The following is a 17,380-nucleotide window of genomic DNA, read 5'->3' as shown; positions in this document are numbered from 1 at the left end:
ATGACATAGCTATATTCTTTTGGATTCTTACAATAATCAAGCAAGAAAAAGCAGCAAATCATTCACGGGATTTTCTTGTGAATGACTTTTTGCCGTTTATTGCCTGATTATTGCCTGGTTATTCACAGGAAAATGGCTCTTGTGTTAATCTCATTTTAATCGTGTTTTAATGTCAATTGTGGTATTTTTCACGGGTTAATCACTGTTTAAACTCCACATTTTCCCTGTGTGATAAACTCCTAACAATCAAATCTAGGTCTTAATATGTATCAAATAACTAATATATTGAAATAGTTTCTAAGCAGCAGTCAGTCATTTACATTTACAGAAAATATAGCCATAAAAAATAATTTATTGTAAAATAGAGAGGTTTCCTGTCTAAGCATGGAAATATTTTTGATTCTATTAAATAAAGAGTAGCCTCGGAGGGATTGAGGGCTGAGACATACATGGGGGCAATCTATTTTATTTGTAAACCGCTCTCAGAGCCTTTCTTGCTGAAGTGCAGAGTTTAGATACAACGAATAAATACATACAAATCAGCCTCTAGCTTCAGGAACACACTTTGCCCACTGCTGACCTATAGTTTGTTAGAGTTAGCTTATAAGAAACTGACTGTATTTTGTAACACTGATGTCATAAATCATGGCTTGATCTTCAATTTTCAGCTTGAACTTTCTGCCTCTGTATGCAGTTTAAGGTTTAACTAGATTTTCCTAATGGGTTTCCTGTTGCACAAGGAATTGCATTTCTCTCTGCAAAATAATTTTGTGTTCTGTGGTCCTGGAGACCTGACTTTTCTTTGAGTAACATAGGGACGCGACAGATGGGTGGCTAAATGCCACCCCTATTTGCCCCAGATCATTGCCGTGGCAACTGCACACCGCAGCAACGATCTGTTCCCTCTTGGGAGGCAAAAGTATCTGCTGTAAGCAGCTTCCTGGAAGGGGTGCCATAGTGGCGCTGACGTGCCATCATGACTCTCCTTCTGGCCAGTGCCGTTTGGGTGCTGTGACGTACATGCACATCATGGCGTGCCCCATATGGAGGGGCGCACACCAAGATGGCCCCCAGGGAATGCGGTAGGGTTTCGGAGCGTGTGAACGCTCTGCCCTACTGCAGCCCTAGTTTGCAGTCAGGCTGGCACAAAGTGCCAGTCTGTACCACCCCATACTTCATCACAAACTTTGCAGGGAGACTCACAAGGTTTCAAACATTCTTGTTGTTTAAAATGTATTAATGAATGAATGTTTCTGCTGCTTAAATTTTAGCATACTTCATAATAATAAAAGTAATTTTGGCAATTATTTTCTGGACATGTAAATGACTTTTTGCACATTTTAAAAAATGTACCAATAGCATACTAGAGAATGGTGTTATATATCAATGTGTGTATCTTCTAAAGTGATTAACTTTTTAAAAATGAATCTTTCCTTTATTGTAAGTGAACCACAAGCTATGTGCTACATCGAAACATCAAATTTAGATGGTGAAACTAATCTAAAAATAAGACAGGTAAGAAACAAGGTACTCCCAGTCAATGAAATATAATTATCTTGTATAGGGTATTACTTTTGTGTTATTCCTAGGTAATGGACAGTGAACAGAAAATAAGATGAAGTAATGTGTTACAAGGAGATGGATGTGTAGCGGAGGGAAATCGTTATTTAGAATCAGTGGTTTGTAGGTAGAGCCTTTACACTGCATGCATACTACTGAATAGGTATGAAGTATTGATGCTGTCTTCTGTAAAGCAATTTTCATCAGGTGAGGGACTATAAAGAGACTGATATTAGGTATCTGCTTTTATTATTCTCCCAGTAGATTAACACTATGAAAGTGGCTACTACTGGAAGATTTTTTGCATTCTCTTTCCCCCTCCTTAGGTAGATAGGGATTTCCTGCATGCAAACTCCTCCTCTCTCTCTCATATTCAAACTTACCATGTGATTTAGGTCACTCCCCCTTTAAGACTAACATTCTCTAAAGATTTTCTCCTGACCTGTGGGGTCCTCCATCTTCCTTCACCATCAACTTTCTTTGAAAGATGGAGAGATAAATATTTCTTTTTTACCTTAATTATTTACTAGCTGGATTAGGATATAGCCTCTGTGTATATATAGATTAAATCCATTAGTAAACTTTTGTTTGAACTACAAGCTACTTGCATTGTTTTTGGAGTCAGTCTCAGTTCTTAGAGAAGCATAATTGGACAAGAGCACATTTCTGCTTCTCTGCTAATTTATAGTTAGACCCTAACAGGCTTGGCTTTGGTATTTTTGATATTTAAATATTTTTGTTTCCTTACCAAAGGCTGAAGCCTTAGGAAAATTAAAGTGCCATACAGCTACAGTTATAAGTCCGCTCCTGATTTCTTCTTTTCATAAGCCTCTATCTCATTTGTGCTGTGTTTAGAGTTCCTGGTGAGCTCTAGTTCCTGGTGTCTACCCTGGTAGCTGATTGTTGGTAGCTCTGACGTTGTTTCTACGGGGCTCCTTTGCTTAGCTTATATTTTTCTCTCAAGGCTTTGCCCTTCACTCTCTTGCCCCACTCTCCACTTTCCTCTGTTAAACCTTCCCAATCCTCCCTTTTTGGTGACACTTCTATTTTCTACTCTTTCCTCTTGAATTCCTTCATTGGCATTTACCAAGCAGCTTTGGCCTGCTCCTTGTTCCATTCTTTCTCTGGCTCTGACATGCTCTTCCCCTCTTCATCGCGTCTCTACTTTTTAATTGCCCTGTGTCCCTCCTGTCAAATTATTACCTGATCAAGAGAGTGCCACCAGTTAATTATGCTCATTATAGTGCTACACAGAGGGCATTCTCAATCTCAGCCCCCAGATTATGGAATACCCTGCCCGACGAGCTCCGCACAGCCTCATCCCTTGATGAATTTAAGAGGATGCTAAAAACTTTCCTTTTCCGTCAAGCTTTCCCCCCTATGAGTTGATGTTTTATTATCTGTTTTTAGATTGTTATTTGATGTTTTAACACTGTTTTTTGCTGTTTTTATACTGTCTTTTAACGTGTACACCGCTATGATCTTGAAAAAGGAATAGCGGTATATAAGAATAAAGTATTATTATTATTATTAATGAAGCAAAAAGACCACTTTTTTCACACATGGATATTGACTGTTGAATCCATTATGAATAAGTAAACATTGAAAACCCTCATGTTTGTCATTTATTTAATAGGATTACTTGTTCTCCATGTTATGGAGTTAGATTATGCTCTAGTAACATTTTGAAAATAGGTGAACAAAGAGTTCACAGACTTCTTTTGCCTAGTGTATAAATTACAGTATAAATTGCTTGTGTTCACATAGACAAATGTGAGCACATATTCTACCCACAAGCAGAAGCTGAGTTATATTTCAGTTTAGGGATGTTTAGTAAATCATTAGCAATCCAAATATTTTAGTAAATGAGCGGCACACCTGTACAATTCAGATGTACCTATACTCGCTGCTAGGCTGTGCATATTACACTGTCAGAATGAGAAAGAGAGATTGTTACACAAAACTAGCAATTGAAGCCCCTATGAAAACAAGCATTTCCTATAGGTTAGTTCTTATTCAACCTCTGAAATACTCTTGCTTTAGCTTCTGTTCCTATAGAAGCTAATATTTAGAATTACCTTTAAAAACTGATTATAAATAGCTTAATACTTTTTATTCCCTCCCGCTCCATAATAAAAATATAAAGTAATCATAGGCCCTTTACAGACCGCCCGAGAAGGGGTTCCCTCGCAGAGCAAAAAGAAGCCACTAAAAGTGGCTTTTTTGTGCTGCAGAAATGACACCGCAAGGCACCAATGGTGCACTCACGGCGTCATTTCCGCCACACAACATCAAAATGGCAGCACCCATGTAGAACGGGCGCCACCATTTTGTACGCGCTCAGTGCGTAGTAGGGTTAGGGGTGTCCGGAAAGGACGCCCCTTTCTAACCCTAGTACATGCCGAGCATGTACTAGGGTGCCTGTCTGTAATGGGCCATAGTTCCTTTTCCTTGTAGTATACAAATTGTGAGTTTGTGATTTATAAGAAAGGAATCTTTCTTATAAGAAATAAATCCAGTTGGGTTTATATTTGTCAAGACTATAAGACATAGTCTGATAAAAAAATTCAAAAGAGTTTGGCACAATTTAACTACAGTTTGGTTAAACTGATCAGCATTTTCCTCCCTTTAATGTATTTACTTCATATAGGGATTGCCGTTAACATCAGATATAAAGGACATTGACAACTTGATGGGACTTTCAGGAAGAATTGAGTGTGAAAGTCCTAACAGACATCTCTATGACTTTGTTGGAAATATCCGACTAGAAGGACATGGGTATGTAATTTCCTGAATAAGAATTATATTAGTTCATCATGCATTTATAACTTGTAGTGATGAAATAGAAATTATTTTTAATACATATAAAGTAAACTTTGTGATTCAATAAATTATCTGTATTTCATGAAAAAAAGTTGTTTCTTATTGAGAAGGTCTGAGTTTCTGTACAGGAATCTGGTTACTGTATGTTGCCTTTTAAGGAAACTGAATACAGGTATACCACAGTTAACAAAGTAGATGGGTTCCTGGGCATTCCTTCTTTAACAAATCATCTTGTACCAGAGGCAGAAATAAATGTGAAGAATAGGGATAGGTACATAGACCACTAAAAAAGATTAGCATGTCAACATGTTTTGGCAGACTTTTAATTCTAAATTAGCATTATGCACATGTGAAGTGAAACATGAGCCTGGGCACCTTGAAACTGCCTCGGTTTCGAAACGGCTTTCCCCTAATGCCTCTCTTCAAGTAATTGAAGTGCAGGTTGGCTCTGCTTCTGAGGGTGAGAGCGTGGAACCTCTGGTTTGTGTGGCTTCCCCACCTCGGGGCTTTCCACCTCCTCCACCTTTTACAAATTGAAAGTGCCCAGCCTGGAGGAGGACTCGGAGGATGAACCAGAGCCTCCCCTGGGACCTGAACCTGCAGCTGTGGAGCCTAAGCTCGGCCCTAGGTCTACTGTGCCCGCTCCAGCAGAGCCTGTGGCCTCTCAGGAGGCTCAGCAGCCAAGTCTCCCAGTGGCAGAGTCTTTGGACATGGAGGAGAATCACAGGATTGTGCCTACCTTCAGTCAGCGTCAAGCCAAAAGGGAGTGCCTTCAAAGGTTGCAGAGGCTTTATCAGAAATGCTCTGGCAATCAAATGCACCTGAATGCCTGCAGCATGCTCATATAAGCAGCTGCAGGACGCCTGTCTTGGTGCCAGGGATTGTCTGACTTTCTTGGGTAAAGTGCTCCATCTCTGGATCCCATTACTCTTTGGAATGAAGCCTTGTTTCTTGGACTGCTGACTCGACTTGACTTTTTGGAACCCTCGACCTTTGGATTGCCTTATTGACTTGTCTATCTGATACCCTGGATCACGGACTTCTTGACAAATCTCCTGGTAAAACCTCTAGACTTTAAATCAGAGACTTTGGCCCGAAACAGACAAGCCGAAAGCGCTGTGTCAGCGCCAAAATTAGGGTTGCAGAGCGTGTGGCAACTGCACGCTCTGGAACTCTAATATGTATGGATGGCGCCATCTTTACAGGGCACTGTCCATATGTGGCACGCGTTGATGGCATCATGTACATGCTGAATCCAAATAGCGCAGCACCTGTGTGATGTCTCCTCACCGCCCCGCAGCTTACGGTGACCTGGTGGCATTGCCGCAAGGAGCTCTGAAAAGGCGCTCCTTTTGGTAGCAGATCATTCCTGCTGCAACTGCACAGCCGCGAGAATGATCCTGAGGAGAAAGGGGCTGCCTCTTTCTCCTCTTTAGCACCGGGGTGCAGTGGGTGCCTAAGGTGCAAGGGCACCCTTTTTCAGGCCAAAGAGAATTACCATTTTGCCATTTTTCTTTGGCCTGGAAAAATGCTGGATTGGGGCCACAGGGCTGCCTGTGAGGTTGCCCTGGCCCCAATCCAGCATGAAAAGGAGCAGCTGCAGGCTGCCCCTTTGGGGCAGTCTGTGCTGTTCCTTAGTCTGCTGCCTCACACTGGCTCTGCAAGCCAGTTGTTTGTTTGGGAACTGAGCTGGTCTTATCAGCCATTTGGCTGCTTTGCTGGACAGAAAGTCATTCTGTTACTTTAAGAACATAAAATATGACTAAGTACATTTTGATTTGGCATGAAATTATCACAACTGGTATATTAAAATACCATGTATTCAAACAATTATTAGAAAGAGAATTTACTTTTATTTATTTATCTTTAATTTTATTTGTAACTTATTGAGTAACAATCTTGTGAACTGTATGAAACCTCTTTGGTTTTGCTAGTTTATGTGGAGCAAGCAAGATAGATAGATAGATAGATAGATAGATAGATAGATAGATAGATAGGAAACCATCAACATTAGTAACAAAGAAAAAGTATTTATATTTCCTTTTCACAGTATCAAATAGACATAAAGCACTGATCCCCATAAAAAGAATGGGGGGGGGGGAGTGTGTGAAAGGAAGGAGGGACTATGATTCAATGAATAGGCATGAAATTTAATCGGACTCATTTTCTGAGCTCTGGGCTGTATCGGCACTGCAGACATACTCCAGTTTAACTCCACTTGTATTATCATGGTGCGGTACTAGGGAATTTTGGGAATTGTAGTTCTGGCACCAGAGCTCTCTGAAAGAAAAGTATAAACAATTCCCAGAATTCCATAGTGTTGATACATGGCAGTTAAAGTGGTGTCAAACTGGATTATTTCTGCAGGGCAGATGCAGCCCTGGTTATCAATATCAGTTTCAATCTCTTCTGCTGCTTTGTTATGTTTGTCATCTTTACAGTTCTCATAGACTTCTAAAAAACGAAGTCTAATCCGGATTGAAACAAAGCTTCTCTACCCTTTCACTTGTCAGTTTATTTCTTGATTTAATGTGAGTGTTTCCAAACATAGACCAGATGCTTTCAGTGCCCCTAAAGAAAGAAGTATATCTTTCTCTTGCATTGGAGAGTTCAGTTTGTAACCTAGGCTTGTCCTCCTCATTCAGTGCACAGAAAATAGAATAATCTGATAGTGTGCATGGTTTTCAGAAATGATTTGGAAAATATATGAACTCCTTGTCTTAAAGATTTTATTCATTATGCTAAAATAAAACATTCCATAATTGATTTTCTTCCTTTTTTTCAATTTTTCTTATTTTGGGGGGGAGAAAAAACAAAAAAAGGCTTCAGGAAAAGAATGGGGAAAAAGTTTTTTCCCCCAAATTTTTCTGGGTTTTTTTTTTCAGCCTTCACATCTCTAGTCCCAAGGCTTGCCTTCAGAAATAACCTATCTCTCCTTGCATTAATGAAACTTAACTGTGTGATTTGCAAATGTGAAAACAGCAGAACATCGTAAGTTCATCTTCCAATGGAGATTCACTTTGCACTAATTGCATCAGTGTGTGTGCTGTTTACAAAGGGAGTTGAGAGGGAGGAAAGCCAACTACAGAGGCTTGCTTGAGACTGAGTGAGCATGCCTTGGTGCCTTTTTTCCCCTTCTCCCTCTGAGTGTGCACCATCTTTGCTCCTTCAATCTGCATTCAATCTGTAGAGCTTCTGGGACTGCAGCCAGTGTGTCTCTTACAGTATTACTTTGCAGTATTTGTTCTTATAATACAGTATACAGTATAATATAAAATATACAGTAATATGATAATATATAGAGTAATATACAGAGCAGAGCAGAATAGTAAAAGTAAAGTTTTGTTCATTTTGCTTTGTGTGTGTGTTTGTGTGTGTGTGTGTAGTGCTTTATTTAGCTTTTGCATGGATTCATAAGTGATATACAGTGTATTATTTCCAGAGGCCAAAATGCATTTGCAAACTAAAAAAAACAAAACCCTGGGTTCCACTTTTCAACGAATTACACTTTCTGACAACCCTCCAGTCTGTAATCCATCAGATAAGTGGAGACTTCCTATACTGAAAAGAAAATGAGGGCATTGAGTGTCTTTCTCAGTTTCTATAAACATTCTAGTATTTCATTCATAATAAATGGTATTATCATGGGGAACTGGAATGCTGAAGATCTCAAGATATGCATAGGATACTCACATTTGCCTAGAATTGATAAGTAATTTTTATCAATGGGCTGGTACAGGCTGGCGTGAAATGCCGGCTTCCAGCCAGCTTGGAGGCATGGCGTTCGCATGATGCACACCCCCATGGCGCACGGAAGGCAGCTTCATACCACCCAGCTGCCCATACAGCAGCCGGCTTCTGGGCACTCTAGCAACATAGTGTTTAGATGCCGCGTGGAAGCCAAAGTGCCTTAAAGCTGCATCAAGGTGGGAAAAGCCGGCTTTTTGCCAGCTGAAAAAGGACCAACATTTTGTAGCTTCTTTTTGGGCCGGCAAATTGGGGGCGCGATGTGCACTTGCCGCAGCCCCAATACGGCTTTCTCAGGGGCAGCTTCAAGACGCCCTGATACGATGGTCTATTCCGCTCTAATATCTTTCTTTCTTTGTAATTCTTCCTATGAATTTTTTCATCTACTAATATCTGTACGGCCCCCTAAATACCCTGAAGGCACCAGATCCAATCTGAACTCGGAACCTATGCAGGATCAGGCTTTGTTAGTTTTTGAATGGAATCACCAGGGAATACCAGATGTTGCAGTCTGTATTTAGAAGGCAATAGCAAAGCAGTTCTGAGTACTCCTTCCCTTGAGAAACCCCATTATAATTAATGATGTCTCCATAAGTTGACTGGCAACTTGAAGACTCATACAGTACATTATGTTGCATATAAATAGTAATTCATATGTTTGCCGTAGAGCAGATAATTTTGTATCAGTTTTGATTATTCTAAAATAACCAAAGTCTTATATCAAACATTTTTATATAGAAGCAAGTCCCGTTTCATTTTCAGCATGATTTCCATGATTATTTTTTTTATTGGAACCTACCAAGTCAAATGTTTTGGGAAGAAATGCTCTTGATTTGCCAGAATTTATTTTCTAGTAAGGGTATATAGAGCAGAAATCATTATTACATGCTCTACATTTTATTTGGTTGTATACAGACACACTTTCCACTCTTCTTATTGCATAGTGCTATAAATATTTTAAATTTCATAGTAATTCTATAAATATTGTTCCTTCTATCAGTTACTTCAATTTCTGTATTTTGGGGTTTTGAGGAGGATTTTATTCCTCCACATATTACAAGTAATTACTTTAAATATCCTGATCTATATGTATTTGCTGGTTTCTTGCAGATGAATTCCTCGAACTTTTCAGTCGCAAGAGTGTGGATCTATTATAATTCTACTGTACTTCTCGTTAAAGAAGAGAAAAACACTTACTGTAATTCTTCTCTAAAGGTAATAATTATAATAGATCCACACATCTGTTTCTTTTTAGGAAACTATGTTTTTCCATTTTTCAAAATTAATTTAAATTATAGTTAAGGACATAGGTCCCCCCCTTCCCCCCCCCCCCCTTGTAGATTTAGATATTCCTAGATGGGTTAGGTTAAATCTTAAGGGTACTAAAACAGAGCTGAAAAAGTGACTTGGGTATGAATTGCCACCATACTATCTGACACAAGGATACAGTATTTGTTCAGGGTTTCTTAAAGCTCTGATTTTAAAAAAATTGAAAGTAGGCAGAAAGAAAAGAGGAAGGAAATTGGTAGTTATCCTCTGTTCTGACTCCCTTTTTCTCTCTCTAATATCAATTTGGTTTGGTTTTGTATTCATTCTGTCTCCAGGGAAACTTGTCTTCTTCCCATGAATAGAGAGATATTCTGTCTGTCTTGATAGTTTCTTAAATTCCCATAGTTTCTGATGTCTTGTCCTTGGTTTTCCATTCAGCATAATGGGTCCTGCCATTTATAGCATCCTGATCTCTTTGTTACACGTTTTGTTTGAAAACTGGTCTCTGTTTTTAGCTTTTTCATTTGTTCACAGTTTTTCTTTTTGCCTGATTACTTAGCCTTCTTGGAACCTAATGGGAAGCTGCCACTGAATAAGGAGTAGCTTTTTCAACCCTTCTTTCTCAGTCTTGAGGGCAGGGCCTAACCCATCTAGGGGCATCGCTCTATCCTTGAGAAGGACAGGCATTTATCTGGTTGAAACCTTTAAAAAAATTAATATGCCAGTTTGAAGTTTTCTCCCAGTTTCCACTCAACTTTTCTCTCAATGAGCATTTAGAGTCTGGTATTATAATGTAATCATTGGGATGGTAGCTGCAAAGCATCAACTGTCTTAAAAGAGATAAATTAAGGTATTTTGGGGTCTGAAGATCTAGTTTGTAGTAAAACTACTGCTTTATACACAAACAGCATGGTAGATATGACATGCATTAGCTAATAAAGTGATGTGTTTAAACTATTTCTCTATTTTGGAGCTTAAATAGAGACCTCAAGAGTCACTAGCATAGTTTACATATAAAGAATAGTTGATTGTATTAATAAGAATAATATCAATCCTTGTTAGAGCAATAAAGGAGAAAGAAATGTTTTAATAGTGCCATTTTGATATTCACTTCAAGAGCCTTGTTTTGACTCATTAGCAATCCACAAATTCAGAAAATAATAATAATTGTTCTCCCTCCACCTTAAGTACTGGAGGGTGGATGGCCATCCGTTAGGGGTGCTTTGATTGTGAGTTCCTGCATGGCAGGGGTTTGAACTGGATGGCCCTTGAAGTCTCTTCCAGCTCTACAATTCTGTGATCTTATATGAGGTAGTGCAGACCTTTTCCTGTAAAACCTTAAGTAGTAGATTCTGAATTTTGCCTATTATCAACAAATTTTTATATTGGCAGCGGAAATTATCTGCAAATGGCTTCCCTGGGTGCTTATAGTTGGGCACCATCTACCTACACCTGACGTAAGTGAGAAAACCTGCAATAATTTTAACACAGATACATTCTACACAAAATTATTTCTCAAACAAGTTAACAATAACTAGATAGTGTCTTAATATAATTAACAATACATCATAATATATGTGAACAGTACACCAGTCAAATTATGTATCAGATCTGACCTGCTTTTACAGCCAAAAATTAAGTGTACTACAGACGATAGAGTAATTTTCCCTCAGTGATGTGTTTGCTGTGGAGGTACTAGACTGCAGAAGTCTTTTTGCTTACTGACCTAGTGTTCAGCAGCAGTGATTTAAGATATTTCATCAAGGAAAATATAAAATTGTCAGATTTGAGAAGAACCAGAAATGGAAGCAGCAGTCAAACGTTTGACCTTATTTCACCTATGATGAACTGTTCAACTTCCATCACAATACTACAACACACAATATATGGACATCTTCCTGATTTTCTCACTAATGCAATCAGATGTTAGGGAGAACAAATTTTGTACCCATAATAGCTGCATAAAAATTGAATTTTGATGCAGATAAATACTTAAAGATAATAAAAGTTCAGCTAACACCTATTTCCTATGCACAGTTATCATTGCCTTCTTGTTACTCTTTTCTTTATATCTTTAATTTTAAAAAATGAGCAAAAAGAAAATGGTAGTGATGGCACTGCTCTGACTTACTGCGTGACACCATTTGTGGGCAGAGACCTAACAGCTAATGACTGGGGCACTGGGCAATTTAGGTATAATAGCAATAAAGAAAAATTAGTATGAAGCAATGGTGAAGCTACAGTTGGAATCCTGTATATTGTATGATCAACCTTGATTAAAGGGTATTTATGCTGTATCAGATGCAGTGAAGAGCATAATAATGAAATAATTTCAAAAATAGAAATAAAAGAGCTTAGTTTAGTTTAAAAATTAGTAGGTAAGAAGAAATGTTATATAATTTTTGTACCTTACTGCAGGTGGTTGGTGGAGGGAATGCATAAAAAGTTTTAAACCCCCCAAAACAATTTTTTGGGTTTAAATCATTTTTAATTTTAAAAAGTATTTTTGCATTAATGTGTAAGACACCCCAATATAGGACTAAATCAGAAAATTAACTAGCAAAATTCAGTTTAGATGCTACAGCCACTAGCTTAAATAATTTTTTTTTTAAGTTGCTCTTTTAAAGCATGTTGTTTTGGTTGAATTTGTATTGATTGAAGGATTTGTTTCTGAACTGCATGATTATTGCACTATAAAATAAAGTGATTATGGCCAGAAACAGGTGGGCTTAAATAGCCGGCTTCCACACAGCTTGGGGGCATGATGATTATATGATGCGTGTCCCCAACCTGCGTGGAAGCTGTGCCAGTGCTGCACTGGGGCCTCCTAAGGTGGCCCCAAAAAAGAACATCTTCTTGCCACGGTCCATTTGGGACCATGGCAGCAGGCACCCTCAGGGCTGCAGCATGTGGTCGCTGCGATCCTGCTGGAATCAGGGCAGGAGTGCCTTCTGACTACTCCTGTTGTCCCGTCTGTTTCTATTTCTCTCCAGTTAAAATACCTTTGAAAGGCTGTATCTGGTATAAAGAAGCCTTCTGTCATTTCTTCAAACCCACAGATTCTCTGTCTGAAAAGGAAATATATAATTTCCTTCTACTTCTGTATTTTTCCATTAATTGCAAACTGATATCTCAAGATGAGAAAAAGTCAGAAACAGAAAAAGTATGTTAATATTAAATAATGTTTTCATTAAATCAGTTTTTTACTTTGAATTCTGCTTAACTTTCATTTCATTCATTTTAGCACTGTTCCACTGGGACCTGATCAAATTCTTCTACGTGGAGCTCAGTTAAGAAATACACAGTGGGTTCATGGTATAGTTGTCTACACAGGGCATGACACAAAACTCATGCAGGTTTGTTTTACAATTATGAACAACTTTTACATAATTTTGTTTATATACCCTAGTAATATGTACTTGCTTAAGCACAGCCAGCCAGTGTTTATGATATTCCTAGACAGGAGCAAGAAGAGCCATGTGCCTGATTGTTATACAGATTTAATCACTACCTTCTTTTCAGTGCAGTGCTGTTGCCTGCTCAATAAAGTTGGAGCCAACAACATCACAAATCACAGATGGACTTGGTTGAGCATACACTTGGCAAAAACTCTGATGGTCTCTGCTCAGCATGTATAATTACATCATTTCAAATATGTCAACAGATATAATTCTAGCTTTTTTTTTACTTTACCATCTTATGAACTGATGTTTAAAATTTACTTTATCTGTTTCACAGAAAAATGTACGTTTTTGGTTCAAATGTACCACATTGGCAAATGACTTTTTTCATTTCTGAAACAGGGTAGATGTGTATTTGTATCTTTTTATAGAAAAAATATATGAAAATGTGGTTTTAAATCAGAAAATCAAAATTAAAGGTGTTTGTTCTTACTTGTGAATCTCTCTTTATTTCAACTACAGAATTCAACAAGCCCACCTCTTAAACTATCCAATGTGGAAAGAATTACAAATATCCAAATTTTGTTTTTATTCTGCATTCTTATTGCTATATCTTTGATTTGTTCCATTGGGTCAGCTATATGGAATCAAAAACATGAGGAGAAAGACTGGTATATCAATCTAAACTGTAAGCAACAAATACAACTGTGTCATTTGTTACCAAACTGTTATTTAAATTTAATTAAATTCACAAAATAAAATAACTGTTACAACCCTGTTTTATTAATGTCAGATGACAGTATGTTTCTTCATACTGACTCATGATTTTATATCCACATATATTGATCACTTGTAACATGGGGTGTATACATATGGCAGTGTATATTTGTGTCTACTATTGTTAATACCTTTGTTAATTCAACCAAAAAGGCACAAAATATTATCTGCAAACTTTTGAAACCACATCTTTCTCCATCAAAGATTTTTTTTTAAAAAAAATAAGCAGGAGAAAAGTAGAAAGTGAATATGTTAGAGCCACATCTGCACATTGTTTTGAGATGGAAGTAGGCTACCTGACCAACACTCCAATTCCCACAAGTTAACTGGAAATACAAGGCAATCAAACAAACTCAAAATGTAGATTCTTCACTAGATAATACAAAAGTCTTTGAAAATTCAAAGTTGTCCCTATCCATGAGTAAAACTCATCAGCCCTTTTGTAGAAGAACAGTGACCTCCTAAAGAAGTCTCTGTATTTTCAGGCTAGCATTAAATGTAGATGCTGGATCAGACACAGTATCTCAATAAGAGCCAAACTGGATAGCTTTAACTGTTGGAAGAAATAAATCCTGAAAAAAATCAAGTCCCAAAACCTTGTTTTCTCCCCTGCTTCCAGAACCCATTGTTGTCAAGCTACATTTGGCACTCCTTAAGTGAAACAACTGACTATAAGACAAGTTCCAAAGTCCATATTGTGGTAATATATTTTAGGACATTCAAAAATGAAGAAAAAAATAGTTGTGTAATTTTGAAGCCACATGTTTCTGCATCTTTCAAAGGTGGTAAAAATGCATAACATATATTTGCTGTATCTTATTTCCTAGGTCGTATGTGAAATGCATACTGCATTTCTGTGTGGGGCAGCAATGGGCAGTAGATAGAAAAAATTGGGACCACAACATATGAGAAGATGGGTTTACCCCTTTCCACCCACACCATACCAGCAAAAAGCTGATATTGGAGTGGAGATAACCTTCAGTTAGGATGCCTAGTATACTCTCTCCAAAGAAAAATATCCACTTCTAGAGAATTATTTTTGTTGGGGTTATGTGAGGAAAAATTTTGGAAGTTGGTTTTACATTTTTTTAAAGTTTTCAGAATGACAGCTTGAGATGTATTTTGACAGTAGTGTTGTTGATTTCGAAACCTTTGTACATATTCTTACCTTACACATTTTTCCTTTTTTCCTAATAGATGGTGGTGCTAATAATTTTGGACTGAATTTCTTGACATTTATAATTCTCTTCAATAATCTAATTCCAATCAGCTTGTTAGTTACATTAGAAGTAGTGAAATTTATCCAAGCATATTTTATAAATTGGGTAAGTATGAGCATTGCCATGCTATTCACAGATCTTTTAATTAGCAATTTAAAGAATAAAATTTTCCCTGATGACTTTTGGAGAATCCCTTGATTTCATATAGTTTTCTTAGGCTAGAAATACTTAGAGGTAGTTTGTCATTGCTTTCTTCTGAATACAGTCTGTAGTGCTTTGTATTCCCTGGTCATCTCCCTTCCATGTACTAAACCCTGCTTAGAATCAGCAAGAGGCTGGCATCCTGTTGGTTAGTTCCATCTAGTGTAGTTCATTAAATCAGTTGTTGAATGGTGAGACATCACATTAGTAAATCTCATTGATGCAATGGTTTACTCTAGTCAGGACTAACAATAGGATTCAGACGATGACATTTAGGTTTTTACGCACCAGATGTATAAAAAGCTTATAATGGTAAGTCATGACAAGATAAAATACTTTGTAAACTCTCAATTTGAATGGTATACTGTATATACTCGACTATAAGTCGACCTCATGTATAAATCAAGGGCAGGTTTTAGGGCCAAAATTATGGATTTTGATATGACCCGTGGATAAGTCAAGGGTAAAACATAGGGGTATGTAACAAAGGATGTAAAGGATGATGCAAAGGAAAATGATCCCAAAGAACTTAGAAAATTCGGTCAGGCATAACTGTGTTCATCCTAAAGGCTGGATGGATGAGAGAGTAGAGGGGATCCATGTTTCTTTTTAGTGCTACTAGGATGGACTAAGCTCTTGTCTTTTATTCAGAGAAAGGGGATGGCTCCTTATTTATATATATAAGAGTTAAAGTACAGTACTTACATTGACCTGTGGATAAGTCGACCCAATTTTTTGACTAAAATTTCTAGACTTATACGTGAGTATTTACAGTAATCTCTTCTGCTTCCAGAACCCGTTATTATCTAGCTACATTTGGTATTCCTCAAGTGATATAAATGTAGGAGTATTTATATTGACTGTAAGAGAAGTCATATTGACCAAAAGACAAGTTCCAAAATTCATTGCATTGTTCTTCTTGTTTAATTCCATTGATTTTAAAATGTCCCTTATAATGCAATCTTATGTGTTACTATGTTGAGGCAGCAGCATACAGGATCTTGCTTACTTGCTGGCATTTTTTCACTGTGCTATGGAATCTGAATTCAGCTTATGAATACTGTGGAAAGGAACAGGCTCGGTTCTAACAGTCTTTAATATATGTAGCTATATTAAGACGACCTGTGTCCTTTGCATATACTCAGTTTGTGAAAGAGAAAGGAGAATGTGACTTGCCCCTAACATTCATATGTTGAGTGGAATGTCGACATGGAGAGTTTATGCATATACTGTTGCCTATATTCTCAGAAGAGGTGAAGGACTTTATGATCAGTGAGTTAATCCCTGGTGCCAGCTCATTGAGGCCAGAGTTATAATTCATTTCAACCTGGGTCCTGTCTCTTCCTTGGTCCAAACACACTGCAGAAATAATCCAGTTTGAGACCGCTTTAACTGCCCTTGTTCAATGCCAGGGAAGTCTGGGAACTGTAGCTTTGTGAGACATGTAGCCTTCCCTGTCAGAGAGCTCTAGTGCCACAATAAACTATAATTCCCAGGATTCCCTAGTGATAAAAGCAGGCATGTGAAAAGTAAGTTCAATGTGAAAGTAAGTTCCATTGAAAATAGTGAGAATCATATTAATGTGATATGCATAAAAACATGTTAATTGTCCTTCAGCTTTTAAAAAAGCAACCCTTTCTTTTCTTAGGATATTGACATGCATTATGAACCTACTGACACTGCTGCAATGGCTCGTACATCCAATCTCAATGAAGAACTTGGTCAGGTAGATTGTTTTTCCTAAATCTGAGCATGTAAATTCTTCACTACTTCAAATTCATACCATTTTTGTAAGGTTTTTTTTTTTTAATTATGAGAAATAGATAGGTTCTAGGGGAAATCCTATATTGTAAATAGGGTGCTTTGTTTAGAAGACAAATGACTTAAACATTTGCTCTGGTTTAACAATGTGCTATGTATCAAACTACTTTTTTCTTTCTTTTTCTTTTTTTTCTTTTCTTTTTTGCATCTTAAGAGTCACTTATCACACAGTAGTTCTGATTTTTATTAGTAGAAGGTGTATGCTGGAGAAACAGTTCTGCTTTGGTCTTAAGGCATACATGCCTTCAAAATGTCCAAGTTTCAGTTACTTACCTGCAAGAGGACACACATGACAGACACAGATACTGGTACTGGTACAAAACCTTGTCACAAACCCAGATACCAATTCTGTCCACACCACTATTCAGGAAATGTCATCATAGGAGCTAATGACATCACCCATATTCTTGGGATGGCAGGGGAAGCAATCCACTATGTGAGAGTTTTACATTGCATGTCAACTGACTAGGCAGGAGTCCAGGTTCTAAGTTCTTTCCAGTTACATCAGTTAAGATTCCTCCCCGCCCCTTCTCCTTCAGTTTTTTTTTTAATTATCTGCCC

The 17,380-nt window shown here is 37.7% G+C and overlaps 1 protein-coding gene across 5 annotated transcripts in view; it reads left to right on the top strand.

Moving 5' to 3' along the window:
* ATP8A1 (ATPase phospholipid transporting 8A1) overlaps positions 1 to 17,380 on the top strand; it is a 100,900-nt gene that overhangs the window by 32,987 nt on the left and 50,533 nt on the right. For all 5 annotated transcript variants that reach the window (XM_089525180.1, XM_089525178.1, XM_089525182.1 and 2 more), the window contains 6 exons: positions 1,446 to 1,515; positions 4,211 to 4,338; positions 12,644 to 12,755; positions 13,323 to 13,488; positions 14,775 to 14,902; positions 16,647 to 16,724. In XM_089525180.1, the coding sequence (XP_089381306.1) occupies positions 1,446 to 1,515; positions 4,211 to 4,338; positions 12,644 to 12,755; positions 13,323 to 13,488; positions 14,775 to 14,902; positions 16,647 to 16,724 (682 nt within the window). The remainder of the gene's footprint in view (positions 1 to 1,445; positions 1,516 to 4,210; positions 4,339 to 12,643; positions 12,756 to 13,322; positions 13,489 to 14,774; positions 14,903 to 16,646; positions 16,725 to 17,380) is intronic.

The sequence above is a fragment of the Sceloporus occidentalis genome, unplaced genomic scaffold, assembly GCF_023333645.1.
Source record: "Sceloporus occidentalis isolate IW3139 unplaced genomic scaffold, rSceOcc1.0.p SCAF_5, whole genome shotgun sequence".
NCBI classification, from domain to species: Eukaryota; Metazoa; Chordata; class Lepidosauria; order Squamata; family Phrynosomatidae; genus Sceloporus; species Sceloporus occidentalis.
This window is presented reverse-complemented; position numbering and strand designations above follow the sequence as displayed.